Source organism: Phodopus roborovskii, unplaced genomic scaffold, assembly GCF_943737965.1.
Source record: "Phodopus roborovskii unplaced genomic scaffold, PHOROB, whole genome shotgun sequence".
Lineage (NCBI taxonomy): Eukaryota > Metazoa > Chordata > Mammalia > Rodentia > Cricetidae > Phodopus > Phodopus roborovskii.
Window position 1 is genome coordinate 92,185 of NW_026126855.1, and position 27,018 is coordinate 119,202.

The 27,018-nt window shown below is 44.1% G+C and overlaps 1 protein-coding gene across 1 annotated transcript; it reads right to left on the bottom strand.

Moving 5' to 3' along the window:
* Positions 1-6,664: 6,664 nt before the first annotated feature.
* On the bottom strand, positions 6,665-11,982 carry LOC127214637 (uncharacterized). The gene is given in 2 exon segments (XM_051174971.1): positions 6,665-10,248; positions 10,251-11,982. Coding segments are annotated over 2 exon segments (5,316 nt in total).
* Positions 11,983-27,018: the final 15,036 nt, after the last annotated feature.

Sequence of the window (27,018 nt, forward strand, 5' to 3'; positions counted from 1 at the left end):
AGAATACACCTTGTATCCTAGTTCCTCTGGTGGTGTGAATTATAGGCTGGTGATCTTTGATCTAGGTTTAAAATACATATATGAGTGAGTACATACTATGTTCCTCTTTTTGTGACTGGGTTACCTCATTCAGGATGGTTACTTCAAGTGCCATCCACTTACCTGCGAATTTCAAGATACCATTATTTTTTTTTCTGCAGAGTAGTATTCCATTGTGTAGATGTGCCACATCTTCATTATCCATTCTTCAGTTGAGGGGAATCTAGGTTTCTTCCAGGTTCTTGCTATTACAAATAGTGCTGCTATGAACATAGTTGAACAGATGTCTTTGTTGAATGGATGTGGATCATTTGGGGATTGCTGGGTCCTGTGTTAAAAAAAAATTCCCATTTTCCTGAGGAACTGCCATACTGTTCTCCAAAATGGCTGTCTGAGTTTGCACTCCCACAAGCAGTGGAGGAGTGTTCCCCTTTCTCCACATCCTCTTCAGCATGAGTTGTCATTGGTGTTTCTAATTTTAGCCATTCTGGCAGGAGTAAGATGTTATCTCAAAGTTGTTTTGATTTGCATTTCCCTGATAGCTAAGGATGTGGACCACTTAAGTGTCTTTCAGCCTTTTTGATTTCCTCTATTGAGAATTCTTTGTTCAGTTCTGTTCCCTATTTTTTAATAGGGTTATTGGGTGTTTTGTTGGCTAGTTTCTTAAGTTCTTTGTACATTTTGAGATCAGCCCTTTGTCGGATATAGGATTGGTGAAAATATTTTCCCAGTCTGTGGGCTGCCGTTTGTTCTTGTCCACTGTGTCCTTTGCCTTACAGAAGCCTCTAAGTTTGAAGAGGTCCCATTTATTAATTGTTGCTCTCAGTGTCTGTGCCCCTGGAGTTATGTTCAGGAAGCGGTCCCCTATACCAATTTATTCAAGGGTACCTCCTACTTTCTCTTCTAAGAAGATCAATGTAGCTGGATTGATGTTGAGGACTTTGATCCATTTGGACTTGAGTTTTGTGCATGGCGACTGACATGGATCTCTCTGCAGTCTTCTTCACACCCTCATCAGGAATGGTGATGTCCCCTGAAATTCTTTTATTTTATAGGGTTGTTTTGTCTACCCTGGGTCTTTTGTTTTTCCATATAAAGTTGATTATTATCCTTTCAAGGTCAGTGAAGAATTGTGGTGGGATTTTAATGGGCATTTCATTGAATCTGTAGATTGCTTTTGGCAAGATTGCCATTTTTCCCATGTTTATCCTACCTATCCAAGAGCATGGGATATCTTTCCATTTTCTGGTATCTTCTTTAATTTCATTCTTTAGAGCCACATAGTTCTTATTATATAGGTCTTTTACTTGTTTGGTAAGTGATACAACGAGATACTTTATGTTGCTTGTGGTTATTGTAAAGGGTGATGTTTTCGATTTTTTTTTTTTTTTTTTTTTTTTTTTTTTTGTTTCTTTGTCATCTGAAAAAAACTAGGGCTACTGATTTTTTTGAGTTTATCTTGTATCCTGCTAGTTTGCTAAAGGTGTTTATCAGCAGTAGGAGTTCCATGATAGAATTTATAGTTGTTGCTCTTGTAACCTATCATATCATCTGCAAATAGAGACAGTTTGACTTCTTCCTTTCCACTTTGGTCCCCCTGATCTCCTTTTGTTGTCTTATAGCTTTAGCTAGAACTTCCAGAACAATATTGAAGAGATATGGAGAGAGAGGACAGCCTTATATTGGTCCTGATTTTAGAGGAATTGCCTTAAGATTCTCTCTATTCAGTTTGATGTTGGCAGTTGGTTTGCTGTATATTACTCTTATTATGTTTAGGTATGCTCCTCTTATCCCTGATCTCTCCAAGACCTTTATCATGAAGGGGTGTTGAATTTTGTCGAAACCTTTTTCAGCATCTAGGGAGATAATCATATGGTTTTTCTTTTTCAATTTGTTTATATTGTGGATCACGTTAATAGATTTTCATAGGTTAAACCATCCCTGCAATCCAGGGATGAAGACTACTTGGTAATGGTGGGTCATTTCTTTGGTGTATACTTGAATTCGGTTTGCCAGTATTTTATTGAATATTTTTGCATCAATGTTTATCGGGAATATTGGTCTGTAGTTTTCTTTCTTAGTTGGGTCTTTGTGAGGCTTGGGTAACAAAGTTATTGTGGCCTCATAAAAAGCATTTGGCAATGAACCTTCTGTTTCTATTTTGTGGAACTGTTTGGGGAGTAGTGGTTAGTATGTCTTCCTTGAATGCCTGGTAGAATTCTGCACTGAATCCATCTGGCCCTGGACTTTTCTTGGTTGGAAGGGTTTCATTGAGGGATATAGGTCTATTTAAGTTGTCTGTTATTAATTTAATTTTGATAAGTAATAGTTATCCAGAAATTTGTCCATTTCCTTTGAATTTTCAATTTTTTTTGGAGTACAGATTTTCAAAGTATGACCTGAAAATTGTCTGGATTTCATTTGTGTCCATTGTTATGTTCCCTTTTCATTCTGATTTTGTTAATTTGCATGTTCTCTCTCTTCTTTTTTGTTAATTTGGATAAAGTTTTGTCTATCCTGTTGATTTTCTCAAAAAACCAACTCTTCACTGCATTGATTTTTTGTATTGTTTTCCTGCTTTCTATTTTGTTGATTTCAGCCCTCAAGTTGATTATTTCCTGGTGTCTACTCCTATGAGGTGAGTTCGCTTCTCTCTGTTCTAAGGTTTTCATTTGGGCTGTTAATTTTCTTGTGTGACTGTCCTCTGTTTTCTTCATATGGGCACTTAGTGCAATGAACTTCCCTCGTAGCACTGCTTTCAAGGTGTCCCATAAGTTTGGGTATGTTGTGTCCTCTTTCTCATTGAATATTAGAAAGTCCTTAATTTCTTTCTTTATTTCTTCTTTGACTCAGGTGTGGTGCAATTGCACATTGTTCAGTTTCAATGAGTTTGCAGGTTTTCTGCTATTTGTGTTGTTGTTGAATTCCAATTTTAAAGCTTGGTGATCTGATAACTTACAGGGGACTATTCCTATTCTCTTGTATCTGTTGAGGTTTGTTATGCCACCTAGTATGTGGTCGATTTTAGAGAATGTTCCATGTTGAGCAGACAAGAAGGTATATTCTTTTGTGTTTGGATGGAATGTTCTATAGATGTCTGTTAACCCCAGTTGAGACATAACTTCTGTTAGTTCTTTTGTTTCTTTGTTGAGTTTCTGATTTGTGGTCCTGCCTAGTTTTGACAGTGGTGTATTGAAGTCTCCCACTATAAGTGTGTGAGGTTTTATATGAGCTTTGAGTTTTAGTAGCATTTCTTTTATAAATGTGGGTGCCTTTGCAATAGGGGCATAGATGTTCAGAACTGAGACTGTGTTGATAGCTTTCACCTGTGATGAATATGAAATGACCGTCTTGATCTCTTTTGATTAATTTTTGTTTGAAGTCTAACTTGTTAGATATTAACACAGCCATGCCTGCTTGCTTCTTGGTTCCATTTGATTTGAAAATCTTTTCCCAACACTTTACCCTGAGGTAATGTCTATCTTTGAAGTTAAATGTGTTTCTTGTATGCCGCAGAAGGATGGATTCTGTCTTCGTATCCATTCTGTTAGCCTGTATCTTTTTATATGTGAGTTAAGACCATTAATTTTGAGGGTGAGTAAGAACCATTGATTGTTGATGCTAGTTTGTTGTTAGCAGTGGTATTGTGAGTATATTTTTTCTGCTTTACCCCTGGTTTCTGGTGTAGTTAGATTATGTGTTGCCTACATTTTTGTGGGCTTAGTTAACTTCCTTGGGTTGGTTTGAGTTTTCCTTCCAATACTTTCTGTAGGGCTGGATTTGTAGATATGTATTGGGAAAATCTGCTTGTTTCATTAAATATCTTGTTTTCTCCATCTATAGTGATTGAGAGTTTGCTGGATATAGTCTAGGCTGGCATCCATGTTCTCTTAATACTTGTAGAACATCTATCCAGGACCTTCTGGCCTTGAGGGTTTCCATGGAGAAGTCAGGTGTAATTTTGATAGGTCTGCCTTTATATGTTACCTGTCCTTTTTCCTTCACTGCTCTTAATATTCTTTCTTTATTCTGTATGCTAGGTGTTTTGATTATTATATGTCAAGGGGTCTTTTTTCTTTGGTCCAAACTATTTGGGGTTTGGTATGCTTCTTGTACTTTCATGGGCATGTCCTTCTTCTGATTGGGAAGGTTTTCCTCAATGATTTTGTTGAATATGTTTTTGGCACCTTTGCGCTGTGGTTCTTCACCTTCCTCTGAAAGACCCCCAGAGACCCCAAGAGTTTGGAGCCTGTCAGGGGGGAAGGCCCTTGCCCCCAAGAGACGAGACCGGACCACTGGATGCAAGTGCAAGAGGTTATTTATTATTTACACACAGGTACCTATGGACGCCCCAGTCTTTTGAGAGACTGAGAGAGCGTGCCTGATTAAAGCATATGCAGTTTATATAAGGTTGGTGTAGCAAGAAGCAGGCTTACAGAAGCAGAAGCATGGTTACAGGGAATTCATTGTTTCATCTAAATGTAGCAGTTGTAGTTAACCAAGGACAGTTGGTTATTCGGGTTGGGCACAAAGAATACAAAGAATTCAGTTATGACTATCTCAGCATACTGGACACTGTCTTGCTGACCTTGCTTTAGTCCAAGCTGCAGACCACAGATATCTGGTTGGCGTTGGATGAGAGCAGCACCTGGTTCCCTCCTGTACTTTTTTTCATAACTTGACCTTGGCAAATTAGCAAGAGCAATTTAAACAGGCAATAAGCATAGTGGGGGTCTTTCATTCCCCCTTTTTCTATTAAATGAATAAAACCTTTTATTCACTGTTGTTCAGTTTCTAATTGTTTTAGTCTCTGATATTGTTGGGTCAAAACTAAGGCTTGAATTACTGACAAGCGTTTCTTCATGAACTGTATTAGCCTGTTCAGAATGCAGGGACCAAAGGTGAGAATCAAAAGGAATATAATTAGCGGTCCCGTGATGGTGGATATCAGGGTTGTAAACCAAGGGGAGCGATTATAAAGTTTTTCAAACCATCCTTGTTGGGCCTCAAATTCTTTTTGTCTCTTCTCCAACCGATCCCGTAGTTTGTCTAGGGTCTCAGTCACAACTCCTGTCTTGTCCACATAAAAACAACATTCCTCTTTGAGGGCAGCACATATGCCCCCTTCCTTTAAAAATAGGAGGTCAAGTCCCCTCCGGTTTTGGAGAACTACCTCAGATAAGGAGACTAGGGAGTCTTTGAGATCTCTAATGGATCTTTCTATTGCCTTTAGGTCTGCAGTCATAGCAGTATGAAGAGACTCATATTGGCTGACTCGACTCAAGGCTGCTGCTCCTGTGCCTATTCCTGCTGTTATTCCAGCCCCTAGAAGAAGGGCCAGGGTTATACTGACAGGCTCTCTCCTGTACCTATGTTTGTTCTCAAAGAATTTATAAACAGTTTCAGAAGTATGATAGATTATACGAGGGTATAATTCAACCAGAACACAATAATCAGAAGCCTTATTCAGGATTTGTGCTGAAATGCAAGGAGTCAGTCCAGTGCTACATGCCCAGTAGGTTCCATTGGGAGCTGAAAGAAAATAATTACCAGGGGTAATTGGCAGTGTCTGATTACATAGCTTTTGGTGGGTCTTGGGTATTGTGCCTAGGCAGAGCCCCTGTCCTGTGACTTCAGGGAGAGTCAAACTAAGACCTGGTGAGTCCAAGCATTGTTGAGGGGGACTGGTATGGTTTAAAAATTTTTCATTAATAGCTATACCTTCATAATAGGGGGGGGGTTGGGAGGAGACAGAGCCAACAGTCTTTGGCCTGATCAGGGCGTGTAGCATTGAGGGCCGTGTAAGCCCCTTTAATTAATTTTAATAGTCTATCCCCGGTACCTGGGATTGAGAATAAGTGGGTGTTGTTAGGGAGAGTTGGCTGTGGCCTGGAGGGAAGTTTTTGGTCTGTAAGCACAGAGTTTGGCCCTATGGCTTGTGGGTCAGGATCTCTAATTTTTAGGCGAATTTTAAAGACAACTCCTTTATCCAGGCCTGGCAGATACCATCTTAGCCCCCAAGTCTTCCCTTGTGTCCAAACCGCATAGTCCTTTTTCCCATGGATGGTGAAGTCAATTTTTAAAGGGAGACAACGGGCTGACTCACAGACCCAACCTCCCACATTGATGGGAGGGTGGCAGCTTTTCCTGCCCAAGGGGGGGCGAGTGTAATTTCGGCGCACTGTTATTAGATCCCAGGACGAGCTGGGCTTCCAATAGGCACTCCCGGTGGTCTCACATCCCCAATTTTTACAAAAGTATTCCTGATGCCCCCCACATCCTGACCCCCTGGTTTGACTCAGCTGAGGACAGACATAGAAGTCTGATTGGGCTAAAAAACATCGGGTCTGGGGGTTGCTACATCCTATCCATCCGTCTTCTGTTCTAGGCATGTCCTTTTGAAGGGAGTCTGCACCATAAGTGGGGATGTCCCAAGTGTCCAGTCCAGCAGCTAGTTGGCAAAAGTCAGGGGTGAGGCTAGGCCACCAGGTGCCAGGTAGATTAAGGCCAGAGGTTGACCAGACGACCTCACCAGTTTGGGAAATCACTTGCCAGGTTAAGAGCGGGGGGGCATGGGGAGATCCCGCTTCAGAAGCATTTAAACCTATGTACAAAAGCATGCTTGCTAATGTTGGGAACGTAAAAGTCTTATCTTTAAGGGGTTTTGAGAGCGTTGAACTTTCCATGTTGTTTTAGATGGTGCCTGGTCCTGGGTCCGATGTTCTGGTTGTGCGGTCTTCACGTGGGATGCGTGGATCCAGGCAGCAATCCCGTCCACCTTCAGGGCGGTGGGAGTTGTCAGGAGCACAGTGTAGGGGCCCTTCCAGCGGGGCTCTAAGTTCTTAGTCTGATGTCTCCGAACCCAGACGGAATCGCCAATCTGGAAAGAGTGGGGCTGACAAGAGGTTCTTTGTTCCTCCTGGTATGCGGCCGCCAGAGGTTTCCAGACCTCTTCTTGGACTATCTGTAAGGCTCGTAGATGTGCCTGCATGGAGGGGGTGTTTGCAAAATCAGAAATGTCAGCATCAAAGAATGATACAGCTGGCGGTGGACTGCCATATAGGATTTCAAAGGGAGTTAGGCCATGAGGGCCTGGAGTGTTTCTGGCCCGATAGAGGGCCAGAGGTAGGAGTTGCACCCAGTCCTTAGAGCCAGTTTCAAGCGTTAATTTAGATAAAGCCTCCTTAATAGTTCTATTCATCCTTTCTACCTGTCCTGAACTCTGGGGTCTGTAAGCACAATGTAATTTCCAATTTATCCCCAGCAACCTGGCCACCAGCTGACTTACCTGGGAGACGAAGGCAGGCCCATTGTCTGATCCTATTACCTGTGGCATCCCATATCTGGGAAAGATTTCTTCCAATAGTTTCTTGGTGACCATTTTTGCAGTCTCATGTTTGGTAGGAAACGCTTCCACCCATCCTGAAAAGGTGTCTATAAAAACCAGTAAATATTTATAACCATACATTCCAGGTTTGACTTCAGTAAAGTCTATTTCCCAATGGACACCAGGCCTATGGCCACGAAGCCGGGTTCCAGGATCCAGTTTGGTTTTTCCTTGGTTAATCTGGGCACAGGCCAGACAGTTAGCAGTTACTTGTTCCAGTAATAAATTCCGATTGGGAAGGTAAGTTCCAATTTCTTGTTTATCTAGCAAAGTTTTCATCTTTTTGGCACTCAAATGAGTCAGCTTATGGAGGTGGTCTATTAACATTTTTGCCATTTTTATAGGCAGTATAGTCTTTCCTTGGTAGACCCAGCATTGTCGATTGGGGTCATAATCTGCACCTAGTTTCTGAACAATGTCCAAATCCGTTTCATCATAGTCCCAATCTGGAGTCTTAGCCGTTTCCTTTTCAGTCAATATGCTTATAGTCAATAGTTGGGGGCCTAAGGCTGCTTGTTTGGCTGCTTCATCAGCCAGGCGATTTCCTTTTGCCTCCAGGCTTTCCCCCTTTTGATGTCCAGGGCAATGCATTATGCTCAATTTCTTAGGAAGGAACAGGGCCTTTAATAATGTTAAGATTTCATTTTTATTTTTGATTTCTTTGCCTTCTGATGTTAAAAGGCCCCTTCTCCGATAAATTTCTCCATGGACATGGGCAGTGGCAAAGGCATACCGGCTATCAGTGTACACATTAAGCTTCTTACCTGCTGCCATCTGGAGAGCCTGAGTCAGAGCAATGAGTTCAGCTCGCTGAGCAGAGGTGCCTCCGGGGAGTGCAGTGGCCCATATGACCTCTGAGGCATTCGTCACTGCAGCCCCTGCCCGTCTCTCACCATTTAGCAAGTAGCTGCTGCCGTCCGTGAACCAGGTGTAGTCTGCATCTTTCAAGGGCTGATCGGACAGATCAGGCCGTGTTCCATGCATCTCTGCAAGTATCTGCTGACAGTCATGGGACACTGGTCCCTCTGGCAGCGGTAACAAGGTGGCTGGGTTCAGGGTTACTATTGGCCCAAACTGAACCCTGTCTACATTCAGGAGCAGGGATTGATAGTGAGTTAGACGGGCGTTAGATAGCCATCTATCTGGTGGCTGACGGATGAGGGACTCAACTGCGTGTGGTGCCAGTATGGTCATTGGCTGTCCCAGAGTCAATTTGGTGGCGTCCTTGATTAGAACTGCAATCGCTGCCACCATCCGGAGACATGGAGGCCATCCTGATGCAACTGGGTCTAATTTCTTAGACAAGTAGGCAATGGGCCGTCTCCAGGGTCCTAACTTTTGGGTTAAGACTCCTTTTGCATAGCCCTGTTTTTCATCAACAAAGAGTTCAAAAGGCTTGGTGACATCTGGCAAGCCCAGGGCTGGTGAGGACAGCAGGGCCTGTTTGATAGCATCAAAAGCCTGCTGTTGTTCCTCAGTCCATTTAAAAGGTGTGTCTTGCTTGGTTAGTGGGTAAAGGGGGGCTGCTATTTCTGCGAACCCCAGAATCCAGAGTCTACAGAAGCCTGCAGTCCCCAAAAATTCCCTAAGTTGGCGTTGGTTTTGGGGAATGGGTATACGAGATATAGTTTCTTTGCGGGCAGGTGTCAGCCATCTTTGCCCATCCATTAGCTTGTATCCCAAATAGGTGACTTCCTGTCTACATATTTGAGCCTTTTTGGCAGAGGCTCGATATCCCAGGTTCCCCAGTGTTTGTAATAGGGCCCCAGTACCTGTTGTGCAGTCCTGTTCAGTGGTGGCTGCAAGGAGGAGGTCATCCACGTATTGCAGCAGGATCAGAGATGGATGCTTGATCCGGAAATCTGCCAGGTCTTGGTGAAGGGCCTCGTCAAAGAGAGTGGGGCTATTCTTGAACCCCTGGGGTAGGCGTGTCCAGGTCAATTGCCCTGAAATGCCCAGTTCTGGATCCTTCCATTCAAAAGCAAATAAAGGCTGGCTCTGGGGGCTCAGCCTCAGGCAGAAGAAAGCATCTTTCAAGTCCAGGACAGTGTACCAGGGATGAGTAGGAGGCAGGGTGCTTAGTAGATTATAGGGATTTGGCACCGTGGGGTGAATGTCCTCCACTCGCTTATTGACTTCCCTAAGATCTTGGACTGGCCTGTAATCCCCGGTTCCTGGCTTCTTTACAGGCAGAAGTGGAGTGTTCCATGGGGATCGGCAGGGGATCAAGATCCCTTGGTCTAATAGTCTCTTAATGTGAGGCTTGATTCCTTGATATGCCTCATTTGACATGGGATACTGTTTAATTGAGACAGGGGTGGCTGTTGCCTTCAGGAGAATTATTAGGGGTGGCTGTTGTATGGCCAGTCCCATGCCTCCTGTTTCTGCCCAGGCCAGGGGGTATTGTTTTAACCATAAGTCCATTCCTTCCTGCTGTTCAGGAGGCTTTTCAAAAAGTCTATATTCATTTTCCAATTGTAAAGTTAATATTTGAAGTGGAGCCCCTTGTGGGCCAGAGACTTTAGCTCCTGATCCTTCAAAATGGATCTGGGCTTTTAATTTAGTCAGTAGATCTCGACCCAGTAATGGATATGGACAGTCCGGTACATGCAAAAAGGAATGTGAGACTTTACCTGATGCGAGATGAACTTTTCTCTCCGTGGTCCATCGGTATTGTTTTCCTCCGGTGGCTCCTTGTACCCAAGCTGTTTTGGTACTCAATGGCCCGTTCGTTTCAGTGAGAACTGAATGTTGGGCTCCAGTGTCCACCAAGAAGGTGACTGGCTGCCCCCCGACTCTTAAGGTTAGCCTGGGCTCAGGGGGGGCTCCTGGCCCCGACTGCCCTAATCTTCATCTAGGGCTAGAAGCTGAGTTGGTCTTGGGAGTCCGTCTCCACGCCTCTGAGTTTTAGGTCTCTTAGGGCAATCTTTGACCCAATGGCCTTTTTCTTTGCAGTAGGCACACTGGTCTCGATCTACCCTGGGCCTCCTTCCTTCTCCCTTTCTTTCCTGACTTCCTGCACTATGATTATTCTGAGCTACAGTGGCCAGAATTTTGTTTAATTCTTTCCGGTTTCTACGATCCCTCTCTTCTAGTTCCTTTTTTAACTTGTCCTCTCTTTCCTCCTGCAACTTTCTAAGTCTTTCTTCTTTTTCCTCAGGTGTTTCTCTCTTATTAAAGATCTTTTCTGCTTCCTTTACCAGATCCTGCAGGCTATAATCTTGTAAATTATCTAATCTCTGCAACTTAGTCCTAATATCTGGAGCCGACTGCCAAATGAAAGCCATAGAAACATTGCCCCTTTGCTCGTTACTATCAGGATCAAAGGGTGTATACATACGGTAGGCTTCCTTTAGCCTCTCCAAAAATGCAGTCGGAGTTTCCTCTGGTCCCTGGGTTATCTGTCTTACCTGAGCCAAATTCGTGGGACGGCGTCCAGCGCCGCGGAGGCCCGCTATGAGTAACTGGCGATAAAGGCGCAGGTGTCCCCTACCTGCAGCAGTATTGAAGTCCCAGTCAGGACGATTTAGGGGAAAAGCTTCCTCAATTTCATTAGGCAACTGAGTGGGTCTCCCATCATCTCCTAAGACGTTCTTTCGCGCCTCCAGGAAGACACGTTGTTTTTCTTCTGAGGTTAGAAGGACCTGCAAAAGCTGTTGGCAGTCATCCCAAGTGGGTTGATGGGTTATTAGGATGGATTCAATTAGATTAGAGAGAGCTACAGGGTCCTTGGAGAAGGAGGGGTTGTTAGATTTCCAATTATAGAGGTCGGACGCCGAGAAAGGCCAGTATTGAAATTGGCCTCCTGGTCCAGCAGTCTGGCGCAGGGGAAAGGCTCGGGAGGTTCCTTCTGTGGCTGTCTCCCTTCGACCACGAAGTCTGCCAGCTACTGGGGAGTCTGCAGTAGTCTCTTCTTGTCTGTAGTCCAGGGCAGGAGTGGTACTGGTACTGTCTGGTTTGTCCGGACCCCTATGCCGGGCATCACCGCCACCTACAGTGCCCTGGGTAGGGGGCTGATAAGGGGGGGTGACTCCGTCTTCTGAAAGTAAATCTATAAGATCAGACTCATCAGCAGGAAGAATAGGTTTGGAGTGAGGGGTTTTCTCTTTCTTGAGGACAGGATATAATTGAGATTTGGCAGGTGCCTGAGAGGGAACGAGTGGTACAGAAGAAGGCAAAGGGGGAGCAGTGGGTCCCTGTGAAAGTGGGGCCACATCAGTCTTGGGGAGAGATTTGGAAGGGGGGTTGGGGGTGACAAAGGGAGCCACCCAAGAGGGTGGGTCAGAGGCCAGATTTTCCCAGGTGACAATATAGGCCACCTCGTCAGGGCGTCCGTGGGGCCCGGCATCGAAGACTCGTTCCTTCACCTGCAAGATAATACCAAGGTCAAAAGTCCCATCACGGGGCCAGCCGACGTTAAATGTCGGCCATTCAGAAGCACAGAGGTTTTGCCATCTCTTTTTCTTTATGTCCATTGACTGGTTGTGCGCTCGGCCCTGGACTTCGCTCCAGTGACCTAGGGTCAGACTCAAAGGGGTAGTTACAGATTGTCCCATGTCTTTTTCAAAATAAAGAAGCAAGTAAATAGACAAGGCAAACAGAACACACAGACAGCCGGCACAGAGACACGCTGCGCGACTTCGGCCGTAAAACCGAAACCAGATACTGAGTTGGAGGCACAGAGGGTCTTAAGCCCCCTCTGGCCCCTCCAAAACCACGAATCCCCGGGACTCGTTGTGGGCCCCGAAAAATCGGGCACCCCAGATCCCTGAGACGTCTCCCAGGGTGGCGGGTGGAAGTCCGAGCTCGTCAGCTCCTTCTCAAGCCGCCTACAGACTCGACTAGCCTAGCCGATTACCGATCGCTGCGCAACAAGCAACAAGTAAAAGACATATGAACAAGACAACAAAGAACAGAAATTAAGCGCTGGCCAGCTTACCTCCCTGTGGGTGTCAGTGTCAGTCTCCAGGGGGAAGGGTCTCCAATCTCGGTGGAACCTCCAATGAAAGACCCCCAGAGACCCCAAGAGTTTGGAGCCTGTCAGGGGGGAAGGCCCTTGCCCCCAAGAGACGAGACCGGACCACTGGATGCAAGTGCAAGAGGTTATTTATTATTTACACACAGGTACCTATGGACGCCCCAGTCTTTTGAGAGACTGAGAGAGCGTGCCTGATTAAAGCATATGCAGTTTATATAAGGTTGGTGTAGCAAGAAGCAGGCTTACAGAAGCAGAAGCATGGTTACAGGGAATTCATTGTTTCATCTAAATGTAGCAGTTGTAGTTAACCAAGGACAGTTGGTTATTCGGGTTGGGCACAAAGAATACAAAGAATTCAGTTATGACTATCTCAGCATACTGGACACTGTCTTGCTGACCTTGCTTTAGTCCAAGCTGCAGACCACAGATATCTGGTTGGCGTTGGATGAGAGCAGCACCTGGTTCCCTCCTGTACTTTTTTCATAACTTGACCTTGGCAAATTAGCAAGAGCAATTTAAACAGGCAATAAGCATAGTGGGGGTCTTTCACCTCTATGCCTATTATTCTTAGGTTTGGCCATTTCACGGTGTCCCACATTTCCTGGATGTTTTGTGTTAAGGATTTGTTGGATATATGATTTTCTTTGGTCGATGAATCTATTTCTTCTAGTTATCTTCTGTGCCTGAGATTCTCTCTTCCATCTCTTGAATTCTGTTGGTTATGCTTGCGTCTGTAGTTCCCCATTTTTTGCCTAGTTTTTCTATTTCCAGCAGTCCTTGGGTTTGTGTTGCCTTTATTTTCTCTATTTCAGTTTTCAAGTCTTGAACCGTTTCCTTCACCTGCTTAATTGTTTTGTTTTTTTTTTATTTTGTTTTTTGTTTTTTTTCTTGGCTTTCTGTACTTTCTTTACTTTCCTTAAGGAATTTGTTCATTTCTTCCACTTTTTTGTTTGTTTTTTCCTCCATTTCTTTAAGGGATTTTCTCACATCTTCTTTGAGGGCCTCTATCATTTTTATGGCAGTAATTTTTAAGTCGTTCCCTTCTGCTTCCTCTGCTTTGTTGTTGTGTTCCTTTCTAGTTGGTGTAATTTCCCTAGATTCTGGTGGTGTCATGCTTGTCTTTCTGTTGTTAGGTGTTTTCTTGTATTGCTATCTTCCCAAAGCTTCTTCCAGTAGGTGTTGGTGGGGTCTCCCCCCTCTCTCTATGGTACTTCCCCGGTGGTCTTATGTGGGTCAGAGGTTCAATATCTGTAGCTCTGGGTGGTCCAAGCTTTATAGGAGGTATCTCCGCAGACAGGGACCCAGGGATGGTGTCAGGGATGAGGATCCAGTAGAAGATGCCTGTAGAACCTCAGAGTGGTCCCGCAGAGATAGGCTGGCAGAAGAGGACAATGGCTGGGCTGATACTTGGGAAGTTTCTGCATGATGGTCGGATCTCAGTGAAACTGGCACTCTCTAGCTGAGGCCTCTTTCTTTAGTATGTTTTGGGGGTCAAGTACCTTGCTGGCAGGAACTCAGATTGGACCTGCAGAGATAGGCAGATCTCTGGGAGGTGCCCAGGACTCCAGCAGAGGACTGGAGGTGGGGTCAGAGACCAAGCAGGTGGAAATTACTGGTGGTCCCGCGTGGATAGGCAGGTCTCCTTTGTTCAGAGTTTCTCCGAGAAGTCCCCAAAGTAGGGAGGACTGTTGGCTTCAACCTCTGCCCCAGGGCTCAACCAGAGTGGCGGGACAGTGGGCAGTGTAGGCCCAGGGTAGGGGGGCAGGCTTGCGATAGGGATGGGTAGGGGTGTATCAGAGTTCAAAGGTGCTCTTGATGGGGTCAGGACACTGTGCTAAGTAATCTTGCATGGGCAAGTTTTCTCTTTGTTTCCTAAGGACCCTATTTACCACCTGTTGACTCATGGAATGGAGGGGCAGTATGAATTCTTGTCATCCTGCCATCTCAGGACCTTTTGAGGGGAAGTTAGCAAATTCCAGATCAGACTGTCCTTTATTTCAAATGGGGAGGTTTACTTTTTTGTATTTCATTCCCCCTTTTTCTTTTGTCAATAGTTCTAATCTTAGAATGATAGAAATTAAAAGGCAGTCTCCTCTTGGCTCCAGAGGCTCCTGTACTGCTATATAAGTACCATAATCTGGACAGCACTCATTTATTTTTTAAGGAAAGTAACATTTTTTACAACAGTAAGCAACAAGAGAGAAATAAAAATGAGCAGTTGTAAGAGGCTATCCCTGTGTCCTATGACCTTGAGTGGCATGGGGGTGGGTCTAAAGGAGGAGGACATATTCTGGACCGGTAGCAAATTGGGCCTTTTCACCAGGAGTCTCAAGGTTTCCTGTGTGGTGACATCTCAGGTAATCTGGATCTCCAACTTGGAAGTGATGTGGAACTTCCAAGTCTCCCGCCGAGTAGGCCTCCTGGAGGTGCTTCCATGCTCTCTATCTCACTCATTTGAGCACCTTAAGCCAAGCAATCAGAGGCTGGGAGAACAGCACATCAGCACTATGTACAGAGGCACTTTCCACTAGTGGAGCCCCCCATAGAGCCATTTATAGGGGTTCAGCCCAAACAGTCCAGGGGTGTTTTTAACGCTGAAAATCACAAAGGGTAGGAGAGCTATCCAATCATCAATGCCAGTCTCTGCGGTCAATTTAGTGACGATCTCCTTAATGGTTTAAATTATTCTTTCTACCTGAGCATTGGGATCTGCATGTACAATTTAATTTTAATCAATCCCCAATATCTTGGCCAGTGATTGACTTACCTGGTCAACAAAAACTGGACCATTGTCTGATTTTACTACCTTAAGTATTTTAAATCTTTGGAAAATTTTCTTCAGTAATTTTTTTAACCACCACAGTTGAGACAGCCCCATACACATTAACAGCTGAAAAAGCATACCTACTGCCTGTTAAATATTTATGGACTTCTCTTTAGCTAGGCTAGAAGTACTGCTGCCCCAGCCCTTTCTTTACCTTTCTTTCTTTACCTTAACTGCCCCCAGCAGTGAATAGGTCAACATCTCCCCAGCCAGTGGGATGTCATTAAGATCTTTGCAAACCCCAGTCTCTTAAACCAACAGTTTATGGCAGTCATGAGTCACTGGTTCATCAGTCTCCTCAGGCAGAAGAGTGGTGGGATGAGGTTGGCTGGTGGAGCCAACACAATCCTCTCAGTCTCTCAGTGAGAAGCAGGCTTTGGTGGTGAGTCATGCATGTGTTGGTCATCATCAGTTGGGGGCTGCCAGACAATGCTCTCCAATGCATGGTGGGCCATTATAGTTGCTTTATGCCCCAAAGTCAACTTGGCAGCTCAATAGCTTTTAGACATCCAGGCCATCCCCTGGCTACAGGATCAGGCTTCTATGACAGATAAGCAACTGGTCAGTTCCATGGCCCTAGGGATTTGAACAAAACTCCCCAGGCTCCCTTATGCTCGTCCACATGAAGGGTAAAAGGTTGTTTACATCAGGGAGGTTTAGAGCAGGTGTTCTCAGATCGACCTTTTTAATGGCATCAAATGCCTCCTGATGCTCTGGGGTTCAGGAGAATTTTTTCTTAGTCAGCAGGGAGCTGCTAAGGTCTCGAAACCTGGGATCCATAGCCTGCAAAACCCAGATGTCCCCAGAAATTCTCTTACATGACTGGCCATCGTTGGGGAATTTTAAACACTTGGGGCAGTCAGGTTCAGGTGAGCAGACCAGTTCTGCATATGTCAGGGTCCTTCCATTCAAAGGCAAAAAGCAGTTGACTGGTGGGATGTAACCTAGAACTAGTGGATACCCGGCCCATGACAAGGTCCACTGTTCTTTGGATAGTCCATGAATCACCTTGGGCTTGGGGCAAGGGTCCAAACTCCTGTCTCCCTTTAATTTTATCTTTTCTTAGGGCTAGGACCTTTGACACCTTGTTTGTCTTCTTGGCACAGTCCTTTGACAATTGTCCTTTTTCTTCACACTATGCACACTGGTCCTTGTTGAGTGGGGTCCTGTTGCCCAGGCTCCCTAGCTGTCAAGGGCTTATTCTAAATTTTTTAACTTCTTTTTCTCTTTCTCTCTCTATTTTTTCCTTTAACCACTGTGGCCAAGATATTATAGTCAAATTGTTTTCCTGTCTTCTCTTATGCTTTTTCTCGTTTTCTTTCTCTTTACTCTGCTCTCTGTCTCTCTATTGTCTTTTCTCTGTCTTTTCTCTCCTTCTCCTCTATGTCCCTTCAATACACTTTCTCTGCCTCTTAACCCTCCCAGTCTCTGGAGTTTCTTCCTAATATCTGGGGCCCAATTTCCCCACGAAGACCAGAGCCACCTCAGCTCTCTGGGCTTCTGAGGTAGGGTCAAAAGGAGTGCTCTCTTTACCTTAGCCAAATTGGTGGGTCATCTCTTGGCACTCAGAGACCTGCCTCTAGAGCCTGGACATGATTTTTAAGCTCTCTTCAGCAGTGTTGATGTCCCAACTGGGGCGAATAAAAAGGAATGCCAAGTCAAGCTCATTTTTTCAGCTGCATGGGCCGCCCATCGGCCCCAGGGAAATTTTTCTAAACTCAAGCAGAAAATGATAATAATCATCTCAATTAGCCTGGTGAGAGAACATAAGGAACTCCACCTACCCTGTAAGGTATTGGGGATCCTCTGAGATAAAGGGGTGGTTAGTTTTCTAATTACAAAGATCTGAGGAGAAGGGCCAGCCCTGGAGGCTGGCGTTGGAGAGCCAAACATGTGCGGTGGCAGAGTCATAACCCATAACCCTGTCCTTCCATTCCTGCATGGCTCCGCCCAGGCTGCCCCAGCCCAAGGCTGTTCAGCCTATCTGCTGCAGTTCAGCCCCAGTGGCTCTGGCTGCCTGCCACATTCCTGGGGGCGGGGGACCAGCTCCCTCATTGTCTCCCTGGGTCTACCTGCCATGCTCTCCAATGGATCTAAAGTCAAACTTAGGTGGGGTAGTTAGTTGTTGACCCATGGGCAGAGTAGAAATGGACACAAACAGTAGGAACAGAAGAACGTGACAAACAGAACAATCCTACAAACAGGACAAATAAGCACAGTATACAAATATCACCCAAACCAAAGTTACAAAGCAGGAGGGAAGCAGAGTCCGAGAGCTGTCGGTTCCCCGGAGAAGCAAGACTTCGTCTCCTCCACTCCTCCAAACAACCCTGGACTTTTGTTCAGGGCAGGACCTAGGGTATCAGGACACCTCCCTGTGGTCCTCTACCCAATACAAGTCCTGTGCAGGCCAGGCACAGATTCAAATACTCGAGCCAAAAACACATAACATCTGACGCATCAGACATACATCAAACATATAGGTTGCAAGCTCTATCTTACCTCCAATTGGCATTGGAATTGAGTCTGGGGGTCGACCAGATCACGGTGGAACCTCTAAAATGCAAGACCCTCAGAATGAAGAGTCTCCCAGTTTTGTTTGGTACCCCCAAGGACTCAATGTCCAATCCAGTTGCTGCAACACGCAGGAGACTTTAATGAACAGGAAATGTTTGCTCAAACAGGCTCCCTCAGCAAGAAAGCTACAGAGAAGCCCCATCCCCTGGGCACAGGTGTTTTTAAAGGCAAAACCCACAAGCTTAGGGAGGGGGTGTGACCCTCTGTCCATTGAGTACTTGGCCCTTTGAAGCCAGATGGTCTTGCTGTTAAGGTCAGTAGACCATAGGGCCTCAGGATGTGCTAATGAATCTTGTCTGGGCAAGCTATCTCTTTGTTTCCTAAGGACCCTATTTACCACCTGTTGACTCACAGAAAGGAGGGGCAGTGTAAATTCTTGGTATCCTGCTGTAGGAATTAAGACCTTGGCAAAGAACTCATTCCCCCTCCTGCTGCCCTCAGGGTGAGCAACTGTAACCCTGGATAACAGAAGAGATGATTTCAAATGCAAAATGCTAATGCTCTTTTGGCTCCCACAGCCCTGAAAGTGCCCTAACCAGTCCTTGGAACCTGAGATGACTAACCGCCCGCCCCCTTTTGCTTCCCCCCTCCTCTATCTGGTGCTGGCAAGTGTAATCTAGCCCCCAGGAGTAAAGTGGGGATATAATAAAAAGCCTTCTTAATATTCAAGAGAGTCCAGTGTTATTAACCTTGACACCCTCCACAGTTTCAAAGGCTTCTACAGCAGCTCAGGGGCTGCAAGTGGAGGTCCTCACCAAGATTCTGAAAGCGAAGTAAGAGGACAGGTTCGTCCCTTGTGCAAGCAGGGACATATTGGGGTAAATAAGTAAATAAATAGAAAAAAGAGAGCTGGGGAATTCACCCAGAAAGGTTGAATTAGAATTTCAATTAAAGGAACTTTTAGAGAAACAGGAAACTGCACTAAAGACAGAAACTTTCTAAGGCTTTTTAAAATCCATTCAACAAGCTAGTAAAAGTGAGGAAGATGAGCATAAGAGGCTATCCAAGAATCCTCTGGGTGCCCGTGCAGATCAGAAAAATACCTTATCTTCAGGGAAAGGCAGGACTTTTCCTAAGGACCCTGGAGCACATTCCTAGGAGAGGCGCCCTCCCCAAAACTGGCACCATAGCTGTCTCAGAGCTGCACCAGGGCTTGGAGAAGCAAAGGTGAGGCCCAGCTTACAAACTAGGTCAGCAAGTATCAGAGTTCCTACAATGGTGATTGCTTGCTTTTCAAACAGCTGCAGTCACAGATGAGCTGCAGCTGGCCAGCACAGGCCTAGAGAGCAAAGGCAGGATGAGACCTAGATGCCTGCTGCTTTAGGAGCTGCTGATGTGGCTAACACCCAGTCAAGAGTATGGAATAACTAAAAGAGAAAGTGTTTTAAGGACTCATAAAAAAATAAAAAAAAAAAAAAAAAGAAGAAAAAAGTGGAAAAAAGTGACATATATTGGGATTTGTTCAGATTTTGCATGTTCTTAATTCAAGATTTAGTTACAACACCTGCATTACAAGAGATTTCATTTAAAGATGTTCTATTTCAACAAACTAATCTTGGTCTAAAGGAGAGCTTAAAAATGTATGTATGTTCTGTATGTATGGTGTGGCCTCACATGTGAGTGCCTGAGAGTCTGATGTGTGATTGTGAATATGTGAATGTGTGAATTCCAACAATAGGTACTACTTAAATTGCTTGAGAGAGAGAGAGAGAGAGAGAGAGAGAGAGAGAGAGAGAGAGAGAGGGTGAGAGAGAGAGAGAGAGAGAGAGAGATCAGGGTTTGAGATCTGCATCTCCCATGACTGTCTTGCAGAGTGAAACCGTAGGAAATGGTCAAAGCCAGAATGGCCTGAGAGCCAGAGAAATCTTTATGGATGGTTCAAAAGAGTTTAGCAGAGGAGAGAATACAAAATTCTTCCTAAATTCTGGTGGTTAAAAAAGAAATTGAAAAAATGGGGGTTAATATAAGATTTGAGAAAAACTACTGTAAGGAAGCCTCAGGGAACTGCAGCCCTGTTTGGCCCTCCACCTAGAAAGGTGTCAGTGAAAATGCAAATGAGACCATGTCAGCTAATGAAAGCTTTCCAGGTCATAGTAGAAAGTTTTCAAAAGTATTTGGGACTTATGTTATATCCTAAAGAAATTAGGCCTCAAAAAATTAAAAATTAGAAAAGATAGCTTATGATCATTGAATGATTTTAAGAAGTTATTAGGAAATATTTCAATGGTTACGTCATTTTTTAAAGCATCTACTGGTGATTTGAAACCTTTAAGCAATATCCTAAAAGGAGATAGTGATCCCAATTCACCTAGACAGCTAAATGAAGAGAGTAGACAAGTTGTCTTACAATTGGAGAAGGCAATCCAACATCAGCAGATATGGTATATTGACTATGCAAAATCATGCTTCTCATACAGCATAGTCTTCTATGGAAAGGGGATCATTGTTATGGTTGCATTTACCTGTTTCCCCAGCCAAAGTGATAAATCCTTATTTTGAAGCAGTAGCTTATGTGGTACAAAAATGCCATATGGACTCTAGGAGATATTTTGTCAAGGAACCAAATGTAATACATGTTCTCTATACCAAACAGTAAGTTGATTGATTATTTCAAAACAGTGATTCATGAACAATTGCTTTTACTCAGTTTTTGGGAAAAATTGATAACCAGTTTCCAGCTCATATTTTCTTGCAATTTGCATTAATGCATCCTTTTGTATTCCCTAAAATTGTAAGGAGTAATCCTGTTAAATGTGATATGTTAGTATTTACTGATGGTTCTTCTAATAGTAAAGCAGCTTATGTTATTGATGGGAAAGAATATGTAGTGCAACAGATCCAGCTTCAGCTCAGATAGTTGAATTATGAGCTGTTGCAATAGCTTTTCAGCTTCTAATGAATGATACATTTAACTCATATACTAATAGTCATTATGTCTTCAGAAATCTTCAAGTTATAGACATGGTCCCATACATTGGAGCTAGTAATAATCAGGTTAAATTACTGTTTGAGCAAATTCAAAGTGCCATTCATGAAAGAAAGGAATGAGGTACAGAGCCATGCTCACAATCAGTCCGTTAATATGGGGGGGAAAAAACTACATCGGACTCCTCCCTGGTAGCCGGCTGACTCAGTGGTTGAAGGGAACCAGCCATGGAAGGAACCTCCCCAGCCTTTCCCCTGCACCAGACTGGGGATTAGGAGGCCAATTTCAATACTGGCCTTTCTCAGCATCCAACCTTTATAATTGGAAGTCTAACAACCCCTCTTTCTCCAAAGACCCTATAGCTCTCTCTAACCTAATTGAATACAGCTTTTGCAGGTCCTCCTAACCTCAGAAGAAAAACAATGCATCTTCCTGGAAGCCCGGAAAAACGTCTTAGAGGATGATGGGAAACCCATTCAGTTGCCTAATGAAACTGAAGAAGTTTTTCCCCTAAATCGTCCCTATTGGGACTATAACACCTACTTCTTTATCGCCAGTTACTCATAGCAGGCCTCCGTGGTGTGTGGGATGCTGCCCCACAAATTTGGCTCAGGTAAGACAGATAACCCAGGGACCAGAGGAAACACCAACTGCATTTTTTGAGAGGCTAAAGGAAGCCTACCTTATGTATAAACCCTTTGATCCTGATAGTAACGAACAAAGGGGCAATGTTTCTATGGCTTTCATTTGGCAGTCGGCTCCAGATATTAGGACTATGTTGCAGAGACTAGATAATTTACAAGATTATAGCCTGCAGGATCTCTTAAAGGAAACAGAAAAGATCTTTGATAAGAGAGACACCTGAGAAAAAAAAGAAAGACTTAGAAAGTTGCAGGAGGAAAGAGAGGATAAGGTAAAGAAGGAGCTAGAGGGAGGAGAGAGAGAGAGAGAGAGAGAGAGAGAGAGAGAGAGAGAGAGAGAGAGAGACGTAGGAACCGGAGAGAATTAAGCAAAATCCTAGCCACTGTAGCTCAGAATAATCATAATGCAGGAAGTCAGGAGAGGAAGGAAAAAGGAAGGAGGCCCCAGGTAGATTGAGACCAATGTGCCTACTGCAAAGAAAAAGGCCATTGGGTCAAAGATTGCTCTAAGAGACCTAAAAATCAGAGGCATGGGGACAGACCCCGAAGACCAATTCAGCTTCAAGCCCTAGATGAAGACTAGGGTGGTCGGGGCCAGGAGCCCCCCCCCCAGCCCAGGCTAACCTTAAGAGTCAGGGGGCAACCAGTCACCTTCCTGGTGGACACTGGAGCCAAACATCGGGTCTCACTGAAACGAACGGGCCACTGAGTACCAAAACAGCTTGGGTACAAGGAGCCACTGGAGTAAAACAATACCGATGGACCACGGAGTGAAAAGTTCATCTCACATCAGGTAAAGTCTCACATTCATTTTTGCATGTAACAGACTGTCCATATCCTTTACTGGTTCAAGATCTACTGACTAAATTGAAGGCCCAGATCTATTTTAAAGGATCAGGAGCCAAACTCTCTGGCCCACAAGGGCTCCATTTCACAAACAGGCAATATGCATAGTGGGAGTCTTTCAGTAGCAGTAGTTATCCATGCAGACAGTGGCCAAGAGAAACTAAAGGCCTTGGATGCACCTCTTCTAGTTCTCCTGAGCACCACTAGTTTCCCTGAGGAGAACACACACTCATCCTGACATCTATTCTAGTCTAGTGATTAAGTTGGTCAGATTCACACTCTGTGTCTCAATTGCTTTTGAGTACTCTTAGTCAATTCCCTGGAACTTGTCTTGTGACTCTGCTGTGACAGGTATCCCTGATTCAGCTTCCAGTTTCTGACCCTCTATTCTTTCATGTCTTCCCATTTCCTGTCTGTCATCTAGGCTTCCTGTTGTCTCCTACGAAGTCTACTTCAGGCCTCACTCATTCCTTCCCATTCTTTGTTGTATTCAGCAGCTTTTAGCCACCAAGACTCTTTGTTGTTTAAATTTCTACTGGAAAAAACCCTTGTGCCCAGGGAACAACATAGGCCCTGTGCATACACAGACTTGCCCCAGGGAAATGGATGTGCAGCCATCACACTTCCACTTTGGAGCCTTCTGTGATGTCATGGAGCAGCTTTGTCCTCTGGCAGGCATGCACCTTGGGTTTAGCTACATGGCTAAGGGAGGGGCAGTGAAGTGGCATCCACTGTGCAGGGTGCAGTCTGTTTCTCCTGCTCATTACAGTTGCTGTCTCCACCTGGCTACAACAGTTCCCTTGTTGGTCAGGATAAAGGAATATAGGAGGCAAGCTGTCATGGAGAAGACTTTGGGGAGAGTGCAGACTACGAAGGCCTAAATGCACCTGAAATGTTGGAGGTAATGGCTGTTGGGAGGTTTAAGGAGGTTTTTGTTTGTGTGTTTGTTTTTAGTTTTTCATGACAGGGTTTCTATGACTTAAACTCACTCTTAGTCCTGATGGCCTCTAACTCAAAGATCTGCCTGCCTCTGCCTGTGGAGTGCTCATATTAACGGCATCTGCCACAACCCTCCCTTATTAATTTTTAAGCAAGGGTCTCATACGGCCTTGGCTCTCCTGGGATTCATTCACAATATTACTACTCACATTGTGTAAAGATAACAGGAGTTTACATCCATTTCAACTACTAAGCACTTTTATCACCTCGTGTAAGGATAAAAGATAAAAAGTGGCTGTAGATCTGGGACCCAAGGGCCCATCCCAGCCTGCTCAGGTGGCCTGGGTTCTGTCAAAATACTGCCCTTAATTTCTGATGAATGTTGTTTTAACTTGGACAGTGGGTGAGGGAAAACAGTGGTTTTTAAAATAGTGAGCACTATGCAACCTTTTAAAGCAAACAGGAATTCTCAGAGGAACCTGGGCAAACAGCACCACATCCTTGTTTAAGAAACATAGGCTTTGTAGTTCTTTGGGTGATCATTGTGGCCATTTTGATTTTAAGCAGTAAGGTACATAGGATTTCCAGTTTGAGGCCAGTCTGATAACATCAGAATGGACACTAAATGTGTTTTGATTACAACTCCTGCACCATATTTAGCATCTATCAGAGTGTGTTTCAGAAAAAGCCCATAAAATGTGAACTCAATAATGTACACCCAACCTCTTTTGTTTGAGACAGTGTCTCCCTATCTATGTAAGCCTGTCTACCTGGGGACTGGCTATGTACATCAATTGGCTACAACCTCACAAAGATCCACCTGTCTCTTATCTCATGAGTGCTGGGATTAAAACATTTTACAAGGTTACTTGACAAAAATTGTACATATTTATGGCATTTTGAAATTTACATATTATGAAATGGTAAAATCATGCTAATTAATCTAATAAAGTCATAATATTGTTTTTCTGGTGAGATATTTAAAATTTCAGTGATTCTTTAAAGTATATGATATTACTTTAATTACTATGTCATACATTAGATTATTATATGTAAAATTTTGGTTTCCTTTAAAAAGTTAATTAGACAATTGTGGCCTAGGGGTGTATCTCAGTGAATGAACACATATACATCTAGGTCCTGAGTTTTATTTCAGATCTGTGGGGAGTGGGGTTGGGGTAGACAACAGAAAGTACGGGAGTCATTTCATGGGGTGTAGAATCAAAAGTAGCATGACATCTGTGGTTTTTGTGACACAGACAAAAATCAGCCTCTTTCAGGTTATTACTAATCTCTCTTTTAAAAGAATTATTTTTACTTTATTAGTGGTTTTTCTTTCTGTTTTCTGAGTCCAGGTTTCTCAGCTGTCCTGGAACTCACTTTGTAGACTGGGCAGGTCTGGACCTCACAGAGATAATCCTGCCTTTCTATCTAGTCTTGGGAATATAAGTGTGTGCTACCATGCCTGAACTTACTCTATAGTGTTTTAAATGCATCTAGGTATGTGCATTGTGTATGTATGTGGAGCTGTTTTCTGAAGAGGCCATAAGAGGGCACCAGATTCTTTGGAACTGAATTTACATAGATTGTTGTAAGGCTTTATGTGCTTCATGTGTTATTGAACCCTGATCCTCAGTAAGAATAGCCTGTGCTCTTAGTTGCTGAGCCATCTTTCCAGCCCAGTTATTAGGAATCTTTTAATGAGGCCTTTTCAAATACCTAGCATAGCTTTGGGTAACAGTCAGTGTATCCCGTGATTCTCAGATTACAGTGGGGTGGCAGGTTCCTCAGAGAGACAATGCTTACTACAATATTTGCTTTGTAGGGAGGAAGTGACCCCCACTTTATTATCTTCAGAAAACAGTATATGAAGAGAGATACATATTAGAATTTTTGTGATCATTATTTTGATAGCAAAGTACTCAGAATGGTATTTGACATGGATAGACTGAGTAAAGGAAGTACATACTGATTTGTTTGGTAAATTAAATATATTGTTTGGGTGATACAGTGCATACCTATTATCCTGGCACTCAGATAGCTGGGCAAAGAGAACAAAGAGTTTGAGGCTCTCTTAGCATACACCGTGAGACCACGTCTTGAAAAGTAAATAAAAGTTTTGAAAATATCTGATTTCTAGGCATCTGTTAGGAGAATTACATAACAAATGAATACATGTAATCTTTGTTTTTAAAAATGATTTTAAACACTCTGTGTGTGTGTGTGTGTGTGTGTGTGTCTGTGTGTGTGTGTGTGTATAGGATGGTCCCTAGCTTTTCCTCCAGAGTCCATGAACTCCCACAAACTTGGATACCCCTTGCTCATATAATCCCTCCTCCATCTCTTGGAACCAGACACCCAGAGCTCGACCCAGTGCTTGGCTATGGTTCAATGCACATGCTTCTATCAGGTACCTGAGGAAGGCTTTGTGATGACAATGTAAGTAGTCATGAATGTCGTTATAGGGGAAGTCCAGTTCACGTACTATCTCCAGTATTGTTAGGAGTCTTAGATACATGGGTATTGGAAAATCAGGTCTGTACTCAGCTTACTTCCTTTTTGCATTGTGATTAGATTTATTTTTATTTCTGTGTATTGGTGTTTTTCCTGCATTTGTATCAGTAAGAGGATGTTGGTGTCCTGGAAGTGGAGTGACAGACAATTGTTAGCTGCCATGTGGGGGCAGGGAATTGATCCCATACTGGTCCTCTTGAAGAACAGCCTGTGCTCTTCACTGCTGACCATCTCTCTACCCCCTTCCTTTTACAAATATCATGTGTGTGTGTGTGTGTGTGTGTGTGTGTGTGTGTGGTGGCTTGTGTGCACTGCTCCACATGGGTGAAGTTGTAAGGACAGTGATAGGAATCTGTTCTGTTCATTCACTGTGTGTGTCCCTGGAATCAAAGCCCAGTGATCATTGTTGGCAGCAAGCACATTTATCCACTGTCCTTATTAGGGTTTCTATTGGTGTGGTGAAATACTATGACACAAAGCAACTTGTGCAGGCAAGGGTTTATTTCTCTTACATCCAGAGTCACAGTCCACTGGAAAGAACTCTTGAGGCAGGAGGTGATGCAGAGGCCATGGAGGAGAGATGATTACTGATTTACCCCTCATTTCTTGTTCATTCTGTTTCCTTACAGAACCTAGTACCACCAGCCCAGGAGTGGCATCAGCCACAATGGGCTGGGCCCTCAGTTATCAATAAGAAAATGTTCTGCATATTTGCCTTCAACTGACCTTCTGGAGGCATTTCATTGATTGAAACCTCACTTTTGCCTGCTCTTAGTAACTTTAACTCATATCAAGGTGACTGAAAACTAGCAATTGCACCCACAGAACCCTCTGGCTGCCATGATGTCCTATCAACAGAAACAAGGGTGGAAATGTCTACTTTGACTCAGGGTCAGTATTCTGGCATATCTCATCAGAGTGGGCATGGTGGAGTCCCTCAGTTCATGGCAGTGGATTGTGTGGTTGTGGCAGTTCATTTCATGGCTGACCAGGAAAAACTGACTGGCAAGACCTATGTGTGGGCTGTAAACTTAAATGTCACCCCAAAGTATTCACTCTGCCAAGAAGGCTGGACTTCTTGCAGGTACCATACCCTCCCAAATTGTACCACCAGGTAGGGAACAATTTCTCAAAGGCCGAGACTGTTTTGTAGATTGAAGATTCACTTCATGTGATCCATTAAGTGAATGAGATCATTTGTCTAATCACTTCTGGTGACAGTGGGAATTACTTTCTTTTCTACTGGAGTTTCCTATTATGAGCTCTTTCTGCCCCCAGTCTGGTCCTACAGCCGAGCCAGCCCCAAATAAGACCCAAATACTATGTATTATATATAAAGATGTTGGT